General features: G+C 55.0%; 1 protein-coding gene across 1 annotated transcript in view; it reads left to right on the forward strand.

Annotated features, from left to right (window-relative positions):
* The first annotated feature begins 1,372 nt into the window (after positions 1-1,372).
* Positions 1,373-18,949, forward strand: part of SPG7 (SPG7 matrix AAA peptidase subunit, paraplegin) — a 30,751-nt gene continuing 13,174 nt past the window's right edge. Inside the window, exons 1-9 of the mRNA XM_082677410.1 lie at positions 1,373-1,565; positions 3,672-3,774; positions 5,069-5,158; positions 12,019-12,260; positions 14,504-14,643; positions 15,646-15,748; positions 16,851-16,976; positions 17,227-17,389; positions 17,621-17,794. Coding sequence (XP_082533536.1) covers positions 1,383-1,565; positions 3,672-3,774; positions 5,069-5,158; positions 12,019-12,260; positions 14,504-14,643; positions 15,646-15,748; positions 16,851-16,976; positions 17,227-17,389; positions 17,621-17,794 — 1,324 coding nt within the window. The 5' untranslated portion in view covers positions 1,373-1,382. The remainder of the gene's footprint in view (positions 1,566-3,671; positions 3,775-5,068; positions 5,159-12,018; positions 12,261-14,503; positions 14,644-15,645; positions 15,749-16,850; positions 16,977-17,226; positions 17,390-17,620; positions 17,795-18,949) is intronic.

The raw sequence follows: 18,949 nt of genomic DNA on the forward strand, positions 1-18,949 counted from the left end.
ATCAACCACACTCGAGAACCTGGCTGCCAGGGGGGGACCTATAATCAGGACGCTGCATTAAAAAAAAGTCCCTAAACCTTTGCAGCTTCAGGACCGACGGGGGGGGGGGGGACACATATGACCTTTACAGCCATAGGGCGAAGAGCACAGGCCCTGAAACCAGTCAGACCATCTCTGAAACTCTGTGCCATTAATTCTTAGCTGTGACCTTGGAAAGGTTACTTTAAAGTGTTCTGAGTCTGTTTCCTTACCTGTAAAATAGATGTAAAAGCATTTACTTTGCACACTTGTGAAGATTAAACGTATGTTTGATACACAGTCAGGCACTAGCTGGCCCTCAGTAAGACTGGTTATCATCTAATGACCTTAGGAATTTGGGGATTACGGAAAAACACACAAACAAACTTAAGTCACCATAACACAATCAGCAGTCTCAAGGCTAAGGGTTCAAGCACCAGACCTCCGGGGGGCTGGGAAAGAGGCGGGGACCCTGGGGTCCGGAATCCCAGGGATAAAACCACAGCCCCCCACCTCCACCCCGCCTCCCAGGGATAGAGCGGACTAAGTCCCCCGGGCTGTGATCCTGGTCTCCAGAGCTGGGCACGACTTCCAGAGGGAGTCAGCCTGCCTCCAGGAGAAAATAACAGTGGACGAGATGGTTACCTCTCCAAAATTAAGCATCTGTAGGCCAAGATTGCCAGCCGCCTGCGCCGGGGGGCTCAGATACCCTCTCCTGGAGTCCTTGCTCTTACCCTAAGCCCCTTCCTCGTCCGCTCCGTCCGCAGGACCCTCCGGGCACCACCCGGGCAGGCTCTGCGGCCAGAGCCCGGACCAGCGAAGCCCTCCTCCCCTCGGCAGCACCCTCTTCGCGCCCAGACCGCGCCGGGGTCCAAGGGTCGGAGTAGGGGTTAGGGTCCAGGTCTGAGGGTCGGAGTCGGGGTCAGGATCCGGGTCTGAGGGTCGAAGTCGGGGTCAGGGCCGCGGGCGGCCCTGCCATCTGCGCACGCTCCGCGCCCCTCGGGCTCCCTCGCTCGCTCTGAAGTCCCGGGACCCGCTGCGCCAAGTCCCTACGGGAGCGGCGGCTCGGCGCGGCGTTCCGATGCCCTCCTTAGCTTCAGCTGTACTCGAGGCGCTCCGCACAAGGTGGCACCTCAAACCGCTAGAGAACGCCAGTCGGATTAGGGGTGCCGCTGACGCCGCGCGCGGCGCCGGAATCCGCGAGCAGGGGACTGAGGCTTGGCAAGCTTGACCGCGCAGGTGCCGCAACGAGGCCCGCACAGCGCAGGCGCTCCGAGGAAACCCTCCACCACCACCCCGCCCCGCCCGACCGCGCAGGCGCCCCGAAGAGGCCCCGACCGCGCAGGCGCCGCTTCTGAGTCAACATGGCGGCTGCGTGTCTGCTGCTGCGGGCCCTCCGCCTGGGTCCCGGGCCAGGGCCGGGGCGGCTGCGGGGCCCCTACTCTGGCTGGAGTCCAGGCAGCTCCGCCAAGACCGGGTGGAGGTGGCCGTATGTTGTCCACAGGCCTCTCATGGGTGTCGTCGGGCCTGGAGGCCGAGTCCTGCAAGTAATGTGTGGGGAAGATGCCCTCCCGCCGCCGGGTCTTCGTCGTCCGAGAGGCCCCGGGCTGCCGGCGGAGGAGCGGGGGCCGAGGCGGGCGGGCAGCCGGAGGGAGGGGCGGGGGGCGAGGCCGCACAGTTCCTGCTTGGACTTTTCTAGTCCTTGTTTCGTGTGTTGGTATTTTCTGCCCGTCTTCCTGGCGTTTTGAAATTGAATCGAGTAAGAGTTTCATCAATTTCTGGCAGAGAACTATTAGCTCATATAGATCAGATCCCACCCAGATGAATTCCAGCACCTTCCAGATGCTCGAAGTGGGCTGTCAGAAAGTTTTTCGTGTGAGCAAAGTACCTTGCAACTGTGTTTTACTTTTGTCGTGTAGCTTGACATGTTATGGATTCAAATTCAGAGACCCTCTGTGTGAAGGGTGTGTTCCAGGCACTGTTAATGTTAACATTTCACTCTGAAAACAAAGACCCTAAGTTCTAAGCTGAAAAATCAGCCTTTTTCGCCGATTTTTTTTAGCCCTCTCTTAGGACCTCGACTCTCACATTTTAGGTTATAATGTATTATTGTTATTGTATTTTACCATAACTTGAGAACCAATTTCATATCATAATCCTATTCTAGATTCCTGGCCACATTTCCTGAGTCTGAGGACAACTATAGCTGCATTACACTTGTTTTTGTTTTTGCTGTTTAGTTCTATTGAGAAGGAAAATCATAATTTATTATTTTTAATCAGATTCTTTGATTATTCTATGAAAATAAATAAGGACTGAAGTAGGCAATTCACACATACTTGTGAAGTCTAAACAGATAACCTCACCAGTGGCTATAATAGTAATTAAAGAAAGTCATCTGGTTTAAACAAGCAGTGTTTAGAGCTGACTTTGAAGAATGACTTTTTCCCCCCACTCGATCTAACACGCTGACGTTTCTCAGTTACTGGGCCCAGTCCACACTCTATGGTCCTCCCTTATATGCCTCCTGGTCATCACTGAGCCAAGAATAGTGGTATTAATTAAATGGGACAGTAATTGTATGGACGAGGAATTTTTAACCTGCTGCTAACAGGAAATTACATGTAACGTACTCCTTTAGTAAGGAGTTACTTTTCTCCGTAATAACAGCAGACCAAGGATGAACTAAGGGAAAAAAAATTAAAAATAAATAAGTAAATAAAACAAATGAAGAAATTGCCGCCACAGAGATAGAAGAAATTAAGATGCACCGTTGACCATAACATAAAACACATTCAGGCGGGAAACTGGTGGACTACCTGGGAACGTTCTACAGGGAATAGTCGTCTGCAGTTGTGGGGAGCAAAGGGTTTAGGCAGCCACTGTGGCCTTTGCTCCTTGGGTCCTGCAGGACAGTTGTGAGCCTCGGCTCACAGAATGGCAGCCAGTGTTCCGCACCTTGAGTTCAGCATTTCTTTGACTTGCTCGCTTGCTTTTAAGCTTTTTGTTTTGTTTTGTTTTTTAATCAACATCCCCATTTTATTTTAGTTAGTTTTTTTTAAACTGTTTTTTAACATCTTTATTGGAGTATAATGCTTCACATTGTTGTGTTAGCTGCTGCTGTGTAACAAAGTGAATCAGCTATGTGTGTACATGTATCGCCATATCCCCTTCCTCTTGCGTCTCCCTCCCACCCCTCTAGGCGGCCACAAAGCACGAGCTGACCTCCCTGTGCTCTGCGGCTGCTTCCCACTAGCTCTCTATTTTACATTTGGTGGTGTATATATGTCCATGCCTCTCTCTCACTTCGTCCCACCTAACCCTTCCCCCTCCCGTGTCCTCAAGTCCAAAAAATATGGAACACTTCACGAATTTGCGTGCCATCCTCGCGCAGGGGCCATGCTAATCTTCTCTGTATCGTCCCAACTCTAGTGGATGTGCTGCCGAAGCGAGCACTGCTTTTAAGGTTTTGATGTTATGTTAGAACTTTGCAGTAATGCGCAGACTATTGCTTCACATGTCAGGGCGGTGTTAATCTTACAAGCGAATAAATACCAGAGCTTTTAGGAGAGACTGTGCAGCAGGGAATTAGTCTGCATTGCCTGGGGTGCTGTGGTGTTGGTGGGACTGATTCTCTCTATCGCTCTTTGCAGAGTTTCCAGTTGCGACTGCTAACCCCTACATTCGAAGGGATCAGCAGATTGTTGGTGAAACAGCATCTCGTCCAGAATCCAGTCGGACTCTGGAAACTTCTAGGTGTGTATCTTTTGAAGACAGAGGTGACAGGCAGAGCCTATGGCATTTGTGAGTAAATTCAGAGAATGTTGCTTGTTTGACGTCATCAGAAAAACGAAATCGCGAAGAGGACCTTCGGCTGCTACTCGCTGTGAGCCCTCAGATGCTCTGAAATGAGGTTTATGAGGAGGAAATTTGTCTGAGGTCTGAACAAGCCATTTTTGCTTCTTTTGAGTTGTCTCTCTCTTTTTTCTCTTTAATTCTGGTAATAATTGGGCTGCTTGACAAAGGTTTTCCATGTGCTGTACCCAACTCCAGGAACGTTTAGTAAGGAGCTGCAAACTGGCTGTGTATGTCTTGCGTACAGAAGGCAAGTAAACACAGCCTGCAGATAATGTGCTCTTACACTGGAGTCGCACCGTATATTGAGATCTTGTGACATCCGGCTGTCTCTTTTGATCTTAGGTCAAAGGATCGTAAGGGTTGACACCTGTACTTTTACTCCCCCCTTTATTCAGTTGGAACAGGGAAAAGGTGAAATCTCCCACTGCTACATACGTACCCACCCCCGGTCATAGCAGCCTACACGTACCCCCAGTGGCACAGCCGTCACCTCCAGACACCCCCGTGTCAGGTGGACATCGAGGCAGTTTTATTTGTGATTCTCTTAATGTGTGTGAAGAAGGGTGCAGCCAGTCACGTTGTGAGACGCTTTCCCCCGTTTTAAGCGGTGGTTGGTTCAGACCTTGGACAAGTCAGAGCCTTTGGTGTGAGGAGTGGTCCGGGGCGCGTCTGGGTGAAGGTGGTGGCCCGGGGCCGCTGCTGCTGCATCGTGCGGAAGCCGCTTCCCGCTGTTCATTTGTTTAAATTCATTTAAAGTGACTGCATGTCAAGGGCTTCCCTGGTGCCGCTGTGGTTGAGAATCTGCCTGCCAACGCAGGGGACATTGCTGTGGCTCACGGGCCTAGCCGCTCCGCGGCATGTGAGATCTTCCCGGACCGGGGCACAGAACCCGTGTCCCCTGCGTCGGCAGGCGGACTCTCAACCACTGCGCCACCAGGGAAGCCCTGTGTTCATCATCTTTATTCCCTCACGTTGGCTAATTTAAATTACAGAAATACTTACTTCAGTTGAAGTAGTTCATTGTTTACAATGAGTAGCTATTAGAGTAAGAATGATTACCCCAGCTTCTAGATCCTGTGCACGTAGCTTTCAGATAGCTTCTGTTTTGTTTTGGTTGTCTGGGAATACCCCTTCTCCTGAGGGTTCCCCTGCAAGCCTGATTGTCGTTAAACACTTTCCCTCTTCCTCATAGGAGGCATGCACTACTTTAACACCTCAGGGTGGAAGCAGAAGACTAAAGGCAGCGATAAAGCCAAAGGGAGGAGCCCTGAAGATGACGAAGGTATATCCATGAGATCTTAAGCGCTGCCTGCACACGTGTGCTCTAGTCTAAGGAACAGGAAGCCCATCCTGGGATCACACCTGCCCCCCGTCCCTAATGCAGTTGCTGGATTCTTCCTGCCCATCCTTTTAGGGACGGCATCATCAGCACCTGTGTCCCTTGTTCAGGGTACCTGAAGGCGGGTGGGGCTGCTGTGCTCTGTGTGGAGAGGGTGGACCTCGGATCCGCCCTGGACTCAGAGCTCTGGGGGAGGAAGGCTCCAGGACTCCCCGGCCGAAGCCCTGCTCTCGTGCACACCTGACTGGTGTTGGCACTGCCTCCAGGCCTGAGGAGCAGCCCCAGAGGACAGGATGGTACGGGGCATGACCTTGGGGAAGGAGTGGGGCCCCAAGCCCCGGGGCACAGCGAACTCACTTGCAAGTCTCCTCTGGACTCTGGAATTAGGACTCGATGATTGTGTGAAGGGGAGGGAAATGAAAAGGGAACTTTGGACTGAATTGACCTCTAAGATGACAGCTGGCTGCAGGCAGCTGATACACATGGAACTCGCTAGGCCTTAGGAATGGTTGGAGCGTGCCCAGCACTGTGCTCAGTGATTTGTGCACTCTCTCTTCAGAGTGACCCTGTCACTGGCCCTTTCTACATATGAGGACGCTGGATGCCTGCTCTTTGCCTGGTCCAGGGAGGGACACATGCGTGGGGTTGTGGCGCTGATTTTGATGTGGCTGCAGAGGGTTGTGGTGCGGGACCCGAGGCCCGGGGGCCCTGGAGGAGGTACTTTACCCAAAGGCCAGCCATGCTCAGAACCAGGCTCCTGTGAGCCCCAGACGCCTCAGGGGGGACGGCAGCCTGAGAAACGCTTTCTTTATCGGACCCTGGGCCTGTCACCAGAGCTGCACACAGACTGGTCCCGTTCCCCAGGCCTCATCTTTCCAGAAGGGCGCAGCCACCCTGGCAGCTTAGTTGGAACAAGACGGCTTCCCGACCAGGTTTTGGTAACCGTGGGGAGGACCTTCCTCCCTAGTCTGGTCCAGAAACGTCTTCAGGAGCTGGGGGTCTGGAGGTTCGGCCCCAGAGCCCCCTGGTTATGGGGTGAAGCCCCTTGTGCTCGACTTTCTAGGAGGGGCTGCGTTTTCCTGATGCTCATGTCCATCCTTCGCTGGCGGCCCCTTCGTTTACCTTGAGAGGAGCTGTAACTTTCCATTGGTCTCGACTCCCATGGTGCCCTTGACTGGGTTCAGATTAGATGTTTCTGGCTGTCGACCTCCTGGCTGCAGGCTCAGGCAGTGTGTGTGCTGCAGGCCTCCTTCATCATCACCCCGGGGGAGAGCCCCCAGGGGACTTGGCTCTTCTTGTTTTTTTCTTTTTATAAATTTATTTATTTATTTTTGGCTGTGTTGGGTCTTCATTGCCGCGCGCAGGCTTTCTCTAGTTGCGGCGAGCGGGCTTCTCATTGAGGTGGCCTCTCCTGCTGCGGAGCATGGGCTCTAGGCCCGCGGGTTTCAGGAGTTGTGTCATGTGGGCTCAGCAGCTGTGGCTCGCGGGCTCTAGAGTGCAGGCTCAGTAGTTGTGGCACGCGGGCTTAGTTGCTCCCTGGCGTCTGGGATCTTGCCAGACCAGAGATCGAACCCATGTTCCCTGCATTGGCAGGCGGATTCTTAACCACTGCGCCACCAGGGAGGTACCCCGATGCATTCTTTTTTTTTTTCTTTTAATTTATTTGTTTCTTTGGCTGTGCTGGGTCTTAGTTGCGGCATGTGGGATCTTTTAGTTGCGGCATGCGGGATTTAGTTCCCTGACCAGGGATCGAACCTGAGTCCCTTGCATTGGGAATGCAGAGTCGTAACCACTGGACCACCAGGAAAGTTCCCCACCCCACCCCCATGCATTCCTAAGCATTTCACTGCATGACCTTTGACCATGGGTATTTTTCTTTTTTATTTTATTTATTTGTTTATTTTTGGCTGTATTGGGTCTTTATTGCTGTGCACGGGCTTTTCACTAGTTGCGGCGAGCAGGGGCTACTCTTTTTTTTTTTTTTTTTTGCGGTACGTGGGCCTCTCACTGTTGTGGCCTCTCCCGTTGCAGAGCACAGGCTCTGGACGCGCAGGCCCAGCAGCCATGGCTCACAGGCCCAGCCGCTCCGCAGCATGTAGGATCTTCCCGGACCAGGGCACGACCCCGTGTCCCCTGCATCGGCAGGCGGACTCTCAACCACTGCGCCACCAGGGAAGCCCAGCAGGGGCTACTCTTCATGGCAGCGCGTGGGCTTCTCATTGCGGTGGCTTCTTTAGTTGTGGAGCATGAGCTCTAGGCGTGCAGGCTTCAGTAGTTGTGGCTCATGGGCTCAGTAGTTGTGGCTTGCGGGCTCTAGAGCACAGGCTAAGTAGTTGTGGCACACGGGCTTAGTTGCTCCACGGCATGTGGGATCTTCCCGGACCACGGATCGAACCCATGTACCCTGCGATGGCAGGCGGATTCTTAACCATTGTGCCACCAGGGAAGTCCCCCCCATGCATTTTTAAGCATTTCACTGCATGACCTTTGACCATAGGTATCTTTCTTTATTTTGCCTACTTTTTTTCCCCCCGGCCGCACCGTGCGGCATGTGAGATCTTAGTTCCCAGACCAGGAATCGAACCAGTGGCCCCTGCACTGGGAGGGCCAGGGAATTCCCTCCTACAATTTTTTTTGATACTATGTTTTTATATTTTTCCTACAGTTTCATTGGTCTTGTCAGCAGTTCCAGGTCTCTTACTCCACACGTTTCCATGTGAATTTACTTTGTAGATTTCCTTCTTCTACCTTCCTGGGGTGTAGTGCTGGCAGTCCCAGCTTTCCCTGAGGTTTGTAGGCACCTGACTGTTGAAGGAGGTCCCAGTCAGGTGCCCTCTGCTCGGCGTTTGGCAAGCAGCACTTTAATAGTAATAACTTGTAGTTTATCACCGAGATCATAGTTTTCCTTTAAAGCTGATTGTTTGAACACATGTGTCTTCATGTTCTGAGATATGTGATGTGTCTTGAAGTGTGTCATTCATTTCAGAGACATTCTGAGCTGGAGGAGGAAGGTGAGGGCTTTTGCTTCCTGAGAAAATACGGAAAAGAAACCCTGAGGAGGCGGATACTGGCAGATGTGAACGTTGTTTCCTCCCAACAAGTCAATTCTGGGTTCAGTAACATGTAGTTTAATGGAACAAAGTAGGAAATCCAGAAGCAGAGTCTAGTTTGTCTAAGAATTAGCAAGTAACTAAAGTGGCATTTCACACGGTGGCAGAAAGGGTGGATTGTATGAGAAATGGTTTGGAACCGTTGCTTAGTTGTTTGGAAGGAGATTAAATTAGACTCTCATTTCATATACCAACATAAATTCTGAGTGGATTGAATCATTAAATTTAAAAAACAGAATTGGAAAAGAATTAGGAGAAAACAGAGAGGACCGTTCCTTAACTTGAAACGGGTAAAGCCTTTTCTTAGAAGGAGAAGGTAGGTGGGCCGGAGCAGCTTCTGCGTCTGCCTGGCCCGTGTCCCATCGCTCAAGCTGGTGCATGGTCCTGCGGATACTGATTCTGGGAGGAGTGGCCATGGCCACTTTCTTTCTGCAGCTTCTAACCTGCCGTGGCTGCGGACACGTGCTCCCCCCGCTGAATCCCATCGCAAGTTACCATCGGGCACTGTAGCGCCGGGGACCAGAGGCAGAGTCAGTCTGGAGAAAGGGTCGCGCCGGCTCCTTCCCTCCGCCCGTGCCACACACCTGCACGCCTGGCGCACACCCGATGAGGTGGCGGCCCTGGGCCGGGTCTGCGCCTCCCCGCCTCCTTCACGTGCTGGTTGTATATTTGTTCATTTTGGGGTGAACTATAGCTTGCCTCGAGAAAGCGGGATAAAGTTCATGTCCGTTATATTTGCATTAGACGATAATTGCTTGCTAAACCAAAGGTTTTTTTTCCATGAGGGCGTCTTCTGGACTGTGAGGGAGTTGACTGGCCCGTGAGCTCTCAGCTCTGTGGACTGCATGCAGGCAGCACAGCCCAGCGTCACGCTCAGACCTGCCCTCTGAGAGCCTTGAATGAGAAAGGCCAGTCCTGAGAGATTATATACGTTCGCTTCTCCAAACCCAAGATTACAGAGCTGGAGCACAGATTAGCGGTTGGAGTGATGGAGTTGTCGTGGCTTGACTGGTGATGGATACGCAGACGTTGACCTGTGGTGAAATTGCACAGAACTAGAGCCACACAGGAGCGCGGGTCGCAAGGGGTGGCTGTGTCAGTGTTGTCCACGTTTGGGTTGTGATGTTGTTCCCGGTTTTGTCAGATTGACTGTTGGAAGGCCCTGAGCCCAGTAGACGCGGAAGAGGGGCCTCTGTTACTTCTCACGAGTACGTGGCGCCTACAGTTACCTCGTCGTGAAAGGTTAACAAACAGCGATGGCTGGCATTTCCAGAACACGTTTTGTGGATGGTGCCCCTTTATCCTCTGTGAGGTGCACCTCGTCTCCATCTTCACGTTTCTCTCCGGGCTGAGGGTCAGGACCAGCCCCGTGGTGGTATTAACGAGAGCCGGGGTATCGCCGCATCCTCCCAGTGTTCACGGCACAGTGCTCACGGCTGGGGTGAACACCTGGAGGGCTCCTGCCGTGGTCTCCTGCACGTTCAGCAGCGTCGTAACTCGTTCATTTGTCTTCAGGTGGCTGGTTCAGGTGACTCACCGCAGCAGCTGACATCCTCCGACCCCCAAGAAGGACTCGTGGGACCATAGTTTTCCAGCGGTCCCGCAGGCTGCTGCCCAGCGGGTAGACAGTCTAACGGCTTAGGAGGCAGCAGCCTTTCCTGGGTGCCCCAGGCAGTAGAGATTTTGGGGTGACCCTCAGCTCTCCGTGAGCTGGATATACGAGGAGCAGCCGGCGGGAGGAGCTGTGCTCACGAAGGCGGGTTCACTCCCCGCAGACAGGGCACAGGCAGAGGCACCAGTCGGCAGCCTCGTGTCCCCGAGTCTGTGGGGATGATGGACTTGGTGGGCAGGAGACGGGGCCTTCGGAGTGGAGGGAATGTCCTTTCTGCCCAGGGTGTTCACATGCCTTTTCTCTATAGAGTCTCAGGGTCAGATCTCGTTTCATCTCCTAGAGCTCAGGAAGCTTCCATCTGCTTAGCCCATCCTACGTCTCACTTCCGTATCTTCCCTTACTGCTTTCCCGTTGTCTTTCTTGGAGCGGCCCTCATGATCTCATACCTGGTCAGTACTACGGATACATGTTTTGTTACATTTGGTTTCCTTATGTTAAAGTTTCAGAAACAGAACTAGTTCAACCAGTTCAGGCTGGCGCGGCAGGGCTGTGGGGCGGTGCGGCTGCCAGCGTTGATTGCCCCCCACTGGGTTGTTAGCAAGGCTGAAGGTTAAATATTTGAGAGAGACGGCTTCTCACCTGCGAACATGAATCTGCTGTCCACAATCACAAGTGGTCACCTTTATGAGCTTGAAATATCGGATACACTGTTGTACGCTATCGTAAGATGGGCTGATACCTAAAATGTGTTTTCAAAATGGCTGCTGTGACGGTCTCTCAGGCTTCAGCTTTTTCCTTTTATTTATTTTTTATTTTTTAAATATTTATTTGGCTCCTTCGGGTCTCAGTTGCGACACGCGGGATCTTCAGTTGCAGCATGTGGGATCTAGTTTCCTGACCAGGATCGAATCTGGGCCCCCTGTGTTGGGAGCGCGGAGTCTTAGCCATTGGACCACCAGGGAAGTCCCTCAGGCCTCAGGTTTCTAAACCGATTTAAAATGCTTTCGAATTCTTCCAGGCCGCCCGTTGGAGAAGCAGGTGGTATGTGTGGGTGGCTGCACCTCCAGGCTGTGCAGAGGGCAGGGGGCCCTGAGTCCCTCCACAGTCTGTCCTTGGAGAGGTGACCATGGCCAGCTCTGCTGTGTGTGCCGGCATGGCCTCTGGGGAGGGTGAGTGAACGGTGGAAGCTTTGGTCGCTGAGACAGGTCTGTCTTGGGCAGAGCTGGTGAAGAATTGCACACACATTTCTCAAAAGGCGTTGTTAACTGCAGGTCTTGCAAAAGCTGCGTGGAGTGTTAGGAAGGATGGGCCCACCCTGCACAGGTGAGCGAGGCCGGGTTGTTCCAGGGCCTCCTGGGGTGTGGATGAGGTGTCCGGTGCGTGCAAGGACTGGGGAGGTGGGCTCCTGGGGGCGGTGGGCTAGCGAGACCATGTGAAGTGCTGGGTCGACAGCCCTGTGTCAGTAAGACGCAGCCCCTGCCCCCGTGTGATTGGTGGGAGGAGCACTGTGGCCTTGCCTTTGCTGGGACTCTTTCCCGTCTGTGCTGTGCGCTGGAGGGAGGTGCCGCCCCCAGGAGCTCCTATGTCAGGTGTGAATCCGGGGAATTTATCTCATGGTTCTGATAAAGAGCGGGTCTCCAGACTGTTTTACACTTCGAAGTGTGCTGCTTGTCCAGTGTTTCTGTGATGAATGCTGTGCAGCTCGCTTGAGTGTCAGTCCCAGGTGGTTGTGTGGGGGGAGGGCAGGTGGTGGTGGAGAGGTTGTTGTTAACAGGGACCTGGGCGTGAGCCACAAGCACTGGGGATGGGTCGGTATCTGGTCGAGCCTGGAAGGCCAGCGAGGGTCGTAGTGGGGCAGATGTGCTGTCAGTGAGATGTGGCATCACTGTGGAGCTGTGCTGGTCCTGGGAAGCTTTTGACTTTAAAAATGGTTTCATGTTATCCCAGCAGGTGGGACCCCAGGAATGGGATGTTGGTGACCTTGAACGGCGTGCGGGGACGTCGAGCCCCCTGACGTGGGGGGGCGGGGCAGGGGCGGGGGCTCCACCCTGGTCTTACACCCGCCCCCCCCCACCCCACAGAGGCGCGGCGGCGCCGGGAGCGCGAGGACCAGATGTACCGCGAGCGGCTGCGCACGCTCTTTGTCATCGCCGTGGTCATGAGCCTGCTCAACGCGCTCGGCTCCAGCGGCGGCAGCATCTCCTGGAGCGACTTCGTGCACGAGATGCTGGCCAAGGGCGAGGTGCAGCGGGTGCAGGTGGTGCCCGAGAGCGACGTGGTGGAGGTGTACCTGCACCCCGGCGCCGTGGTATTCGGGCGGCCTGTGAGTACCGGGCCTGGTGGGGTTGCTTAGAGCAAGCTGTGAGTGTCTTGATTTAAGGAGGAGGCCTGGAGGCTTTGAGAAGGGGGCGAGGCAGTGTGGTCCCAGCGGGGTCTGTGCAGAGAGGAGGTGGGAGGGCGACAGGGGCTCTGGGCTGAGGGAGAGGGGGCAGCGGGCGTCCAGGCTCTGGCCGGCATGTGGCTGGCTGGAGCCCAGCAGGCGGGGGAGGGAGGGGCTGGGACTGTGCTGGTGGAAACCCCTTGGGGCCGGAGTAGGTGGCTGAGAGACCGGTGGGCAAGGGCCGGCCCTGGGCAGGAGGAGGAAAGAAAGGGGGCGGAGGAGAGGGGCCCTGCGAGGGGGAGGGGAGGCTGCAGGCTTGTGCCAGGTAGAGGGTTGGGCGTCAGGGAGGGGGAGACACGCCCAGCAAAGCAGGTGGGTGGGCGCAAGGAGAGCTGCTGTGTAGACCCTCCTGTGAGGAGGAGTCACTGTCCCGCCTGCCTTCCCATCTCCGACCCCTCTCATTTACCCCCAGGAACACGATGCCAGCCTGAGGCCCTGGAAAGGTGACATCCATACCAGAATATTTTCTTTTTTCTTTAATATTTTATTTATTTATTTATCTGGTTGTACCAGGTCTTAGTTGTGGCAGGTGGGCTCCTTAGTTGTGGCATGTGAACTCTTATTTACAGCATGCATGTGGTATCTAGTTCCCCGACCAGGGATCGAACCCGGGCCCCCTGCATTGGGAGTGTGGAGTCTTATCCACTGCACCACCAGAGAAGTCCCCCAGAATATTTTCTAACACACTTATCCTGTTTGTGTTTCCCAGGTGCCTCTATACTGGCCTGAGAGCCTTTTGTGCTAATACTTTTAATCCAGGATCCAATCAAGGATTCTGACTTTAGCATCCTTCCCGTCTTCTGTTAACAGTTTAGACAGTGGGAAAAGCAGGCACCTTTCTCCACGCCAGGAGACAGGGCTTTCTGGTTGCACTCGCTCTGCTCGCGGGAGCCCAGGTTTGCTCCTGTGGGCGGAGTGCCTGCTCCCTGATGGCTCACTCACACGGTGCCCCAGAGCATGCCCCACAGGCGCCCCAGGCGCTGCTGTGCTTCTGGGCTGGGCGGGTGCTGGGGTGAGGGGGCTCATCCTGCCCGAGCAAGTGCGGCCATGGGCGCAGCCCAGCCCTGCGAGCCTCTCCGTCTGCACAGCTGGGCAGATGGTAGAAGTGAAATTCCAGTGCGCTTGACAGGCCAGGGGCAATGGTAGCCGCTGCCGGCCCCAGGGTGAGGGGCCTGGTGGCTGCTGCTGCAGCGGCTGATAGGGGCCCAGGGGATCAGAGAAGGCTTCACAAGGCGCGGGGTTGAAGGGACTTCTGGGGTCACGCCTTTTGCCTTTGGATGTTGAAATAGAAAGAGGGTCCTTTCTACGTTTTTCCCTTGCATCCAAATTGGCCAGGGCAGGTGTTTGAGTGATCAAGGATCGATGAAGTTCAGAACAAGTGTTTGGGGTGCGTTAGGTTAATCCAGCCACTAAGGCCAAGAGGCGTTCCAGTGCAAAGCTTGGTTGTGACTGGTGGGTCCCCTGTGTGCCCTCCATCTGGCCTTCTCAGCCCACAAAGTGGAGCCTGACCCGCAAGACTTTCAAGAGACTTCAGAGCGGGGGAAATCTGGTTGCTCCATTTAGATTCCGAGAGTGTGCTTAGAATCTGAGCCTGGAACAGTTTAACTCTGGAAAGCATGGGCCCGGCTGCCAGAACCATGACTGACGTGGGACTGGGGTGGAGGCGATGAGACTGTCCCACCAACTTCCGGGAGACGCCGCCTGCTCCCTATTCCTTAGTTTCTCGTCTGCCTGAGGACGGAGGAGCGCACTCGGTTGACTGTCAGATCCAGCCGATGGTTAAACAGGGACCCTTCTCAGGGTGACTGTGGGTTTGGTCCCGCACTGCGGGTTCCTTGCCGAGGCTCTGCTGTGCCCTCACAGCGGAGTGCGACCCGGGTGCTGAGTTTAAGATGCACGTGCTGCCCTTCGTTTGCTTAAAATGTTTTTTCGTGAACGTGTCACTGTAATTGTGTTTGAGAGAACGAAAACTCCCTAGACGTGGAGAGGGTCTCTGAGTGGCAGGCCTCTGCTTCTGAAGTCCTGCAGTTGTCCACACACTGTGGCTGGGGCACCGTTCTCTGTCCTCAGGGTCAGTGGTCTGACCTGTACATCATTCTCGCGGTCCCTCTGCTTTCTGCCCCCAGCGGCTGGCCTTGATGTACCGAATGCAGGTGGCAAATATCGACAAGTTTGAAGAGAAGCTTCGAGCAGCTGAGGATGAGCTGAATATCGAAGGCAAGGACAGGATTCCGGTTTCCTATAAGCGGACGGGATTCTTTGGAAAGTAGGTTGGTCATTTCTGTATGCCTCTAAACTAAACCAGGCTTGACTTTGTAATGTGAGAAACAAACCCCAATAAAAATCTCACACTGGCTGTGCCTGCAGTGAGCCTGGAGCCCCTCGTGGGAGGCGGGCGCGTGAGGGGTGGCATGAGGTGGGACAGCTTGGAGTCACTTTTAGGCACCACTTCCGCTGTGTGTGGTGTTTCCGAATTCAGCCCAGGTTGGGTTTGCTGTTGCCTGCAAACAGGAAGATGAGGCAGGAAAGGGAGAAGCAGGGTGTCCAGTGGAACTTCTTGGTTCCGTGCTGAAGAGAGACATAGAGACCATGCAGGGCCTGTGGGTGGCAGGGCCTGCAGACTCCTTGGTGGGAGCACATTCATCAGCGGGTCGCAGGCCATGTATCTGGACGCTACTGTGTGCAGAGGTCTGCGTCCCCTCGTGGTGACCAGCGGCGACTGTGAAGTGCTGTGTGTCTGTCCCACAGCCTCTGGCTCCTGAGGGTGCAGGGCCCCTAGGCTGCACCTCTGCTTGTTGTAGGGAATGGGGGGGCACACCTGGATGGGTCCCCCTCTTCATCTGGGGGGTGATGCCCTACGGTTTTCTCTCTTCACTGTTCCACCGATTTTGCCTTAGTGAGCAAAATTGACGGCCCACTTTTGAAAACAAAATACGTGGAAGGTGAAGAGCTGCTCTCGGCAGGCATGAGTTCCCCGGGGCTCTGGAAGGCGGGGGGCACTCTGGCTTCATGCCACGGTCAGGGTCTGCGTGCCCAGCGCTGCTGTGCGCCGGGTCTGAGGCTTCGGGAGCACTTGACGCAGGAGGAGTGGTTGGTGCGAATGGGACAAGGAAGCCCGTTTTCAGTGCTGGTTCCACAGGCTGATCTCAGAGTGAGGGAGCCCTTCTCATCTTGGGAGTGTCTGCGGGCCCCAGCCTGTGTGAGGCGTGTGTGTCGGCTGCCCGGCGGCCGGGCCTGAGGCTGTGCCCCCCTTTCTCTCTCATGCTAGCGCCCTCTACGCCCTGGGGATGACAGCCGTGGGCCTGGCCATCCTGTGGTATGTTTTCCGTCTGGCTGGAATGACAGGACGGGAAGGCGGATTCAGTGCCTTTGTAAGTTGTACTTACCGTCTCCCCAAGCTTGTGGTCCTGGGGTTCGTCTGTTTGTGCTGACCCTTTCCCGTCACCTGCAGGATGAGTGCACAGTGGACGTCCGCCTGGACGTCGTCCGGCAGCTCCTCTTTCCTTCCGCTTGGCTGACCTGGGGGGCGTCGCACTGGCTCCAGCTGAGGCCTCGCTCCCGGCACGTGGGTGGCCGAGCCCAGGGGTTTCCTCTGCACTGTGTCCTGCGTTCTGCACTCTCGGCTGGACCTGGCTCTCTGGGGGGTTTCCCCTGCTAGCCGAGACAGCTTTAAAGGTTGTCTGGAAAAGGACGACCTTTATGGACTTCAGAAGTATTCTTCTGTTGTCATGGCATTCACTGTAACGTGCACTTTCCCTCCCCCTCAAGTCGTACCTGGCCTGTCAGCCGCATCAGCAGAGGGCCGCGGAGGAGCCCCTCCTGGGAACCGGCCGGGGGGACAGAGCGCCCCAGTTTCCCCCTGGACTGGGGCCCTCGGTAGCTCAGGACGTGCACGCACACTGTCAGCAGCAGCATGGTGTCTCATGGGGTGCGCCGGACCTGGCTCAGCCAGTTTGGTAGTTCTTGCACACTGTGGGCTGTTTATCGTTGTATTTAGATAGTGCTGGGGCAAATCCCACGCAGCTGCATCTTTTGAGCCTGTCCTGAAGGAGATCGTGGCCGAGGTTGAGCTCCTCGCCAAGAGCTTGTCTGTCCAGCCAGATTGCGCTCCAGAAATTGACCAAGCAACTTTTTTACCACCACTCCCCGGAACTGCGTGTTGTTACATAACTTTTATAATCAGAAAAAGAAGTCACACGGTAGTGGGGAAGGTCACACGGAGAAGTAAGATGGCTCATGCAGAGACGTTGAGTCACCTAGTTGACGCGGGGAGTGTTTTCCTTTAAGGCAGATTTCTGGGCGCCGGGCGGCTTTCTAGCTGTCAGCGCCCTCGTGTGTCTGGACCGTGCCCTTAGCTGCCGTCTGAGTGAGTGGGGACGGTGGGGCAGGACGTGCAGGTGAGCCGGCGCCCAGGGCTCCTCCGCCATGTCCTACTGGGCTGCACAGGGCTCCGCCCTTTGTCTTTCTGCCCAGAATCAGCTTAAAATGGCTCGCTTCACGATTGTGGATGGCAAGACGGGGAAAGGAGTCAGCTTCAAAGATGTGGCAGGAATGCATGAGGCCAAGCTGGAGGTTAAGGAGTTTGTGGATTATCTGAAGGTGAGTGGGTGGCGGCTGCAGCGCAGGGGGCGGGGCGGACTGCCTGGCCGGTGCCGCGCTGCCCCTGCTTGGCCGGCACCTAAGTGGTGGCTTCCGTGACCACGGTGCCCTGCGCTGCTTGTCACCCGTCACCGCAGAGCACTCTGCTTTCCCAGAGCCACGTGGACATCGCCCGAGGCCCCCGACAGTCATGTCCCGAAGGTTCTCTGGAGCGCCAGGGGTCAGTGTGTGTCCTCTGCTGCTTTTCTAGAGCCCAGAGCGCTTCCTTCAGCTCGGAGCCAAGGTCCCGAAGGGCGCACTGCTGCTCGGCCCCCCCGGCTGTGGGAAGACGCTGCTGGCCAAGGCGGTGGCCACAGAGGCCCAGGTGCCCTTCCTCGCGATGGCTGGCCCGGAGTTCGTAGAGGTCATTGGAGGTGGGCCCCCTGACCACGTGTCCAGGGCGCGCTCCTTCTGCAGTGGCTGGTTGCCTTAGGGGGTCGTGGGCGTGGAGGGAACGGGGCGCTGACGTTCTGGGGAGCCGTGGTCTGGGGGGTCCAGGAGGGAGTGGGCCGGCACACGTGCAGCAGGGTCCGCCTGCTGGGGCTTCCCCGAGAGCAGGGTCCATGCCCCTGACCTGCCCGCTTCCCCATCCCCTGTGTCCTCAGGCCTCGGCGCGGCCCGTGTGCGGAGCCTCTTCAAGGAAGCCCGTGCCCGGGCCCCCTGCATCGTGTACATCGACGAGATCGACGCTGTGGGCAAGAGGCGCTCCACCACCGTGTCCGGCTTCTCCAACACGGAGGAGGAGCAGACGCTCAACCAGCTGCTGGTGGAGATGGACGGTGAGCGCTGCTCGGGCCGGGTCGCAGGGCTGCTTGTGCGCCCTGAGGGTTTGTCAGCACTGGGAACTCTTCCTCCGGCAGGTGATCACCAGAAACACAGCTTTCACTTTCCCAAAGTCAGGGCAGTAGTTCAGAAAGAAAAAGGAAGAAAGGTGGGGATGCCGTGTCGGGCTGGGTCACGACGGTGGTGGTCAGTCTCAGAGGAGCCCAGGGAGTCTTGCTGCTGTGAGAGTCTCTGTGCCCGGCGTGGGTGCGGCCGGTGCCTCAGATGCACGGCCGGGGGTGCTGTGTCTGCTGCCCTTGAGATGACCTGTGGACTGGCTTCCACACAATTTCTTTTTTTTTTTAACGGAATTGGTTTTTTTTGAGCTACTCCTGTAAGATCCTCTTTGGAGTGTGTGTGTGTGTGTGTGTGTCTGTGTGTGTGCGCGTGCGCGTGTGTGTAGATATTGTGTTTGTTTTCATTGTGGTAAAATATACGAAACATAAATTTTACCGTTTTAACCATTTTTAAATGCAGTGTTTAGTGGCAGTAAGTACATTCCCATTGTTGTATGACCATCACCACCATCCGTCTCCAGACCTTTCTCATCTTCCCAAACACAAATTGTCCCCATTAAGTACCGACTCGGCATTCTCCCCTCCCCCAGCCGCTGGCCCCACCATCCTCCCATCGGTGTCTGATTTTAGTGGGAACGTACAGGGTTTGTCCTGTTGTGACTGGCTTATTTCACTCAGCATCATGTCCTCAAGGTTCACAGGGTCTTAGTTCCCTGACCAGGGATCGAACCCACACCCCCTGCATTGGAAGCACAGTGCCTTAACCAGTGGACCGCCAGGAAGTCTCAGAATTCCCTTCCTTTTTAAGGTTGAGTAATGTTCCCAGGTGCGGATGGACCACGGTTGGCTTATCCGCTCGTCTCTCGATGGACTCTGTTGGCTGTTGTGAATGATGCTGCTGTGAACATGGGCACACAGATCTCTTTTCAAGTCCCAGCCGCGTAGGACCCAGTTTTAATTTTTCTTTCATCAGAATTCCAGTGCTGTTTTAGGTATTGTAGGTAAGGAAAACACTTTTTTCTCAAAGTAGTTTTGGTCTAAGAGAACCATTTATTTGTATTTTTTTTTTAATATTTATCTTTTATTTTGGCTGCG

This window comes from Grampus griseus, assembly GCF_964374135.1.
Source record: "Grampus griseus genome assembly, chromosome: 19".
NCBI lineage: Eukaryota > Metazoa > Chordata > Mammalia > Artiodactyla > Delphinidae > Grampus > Grampus griseus.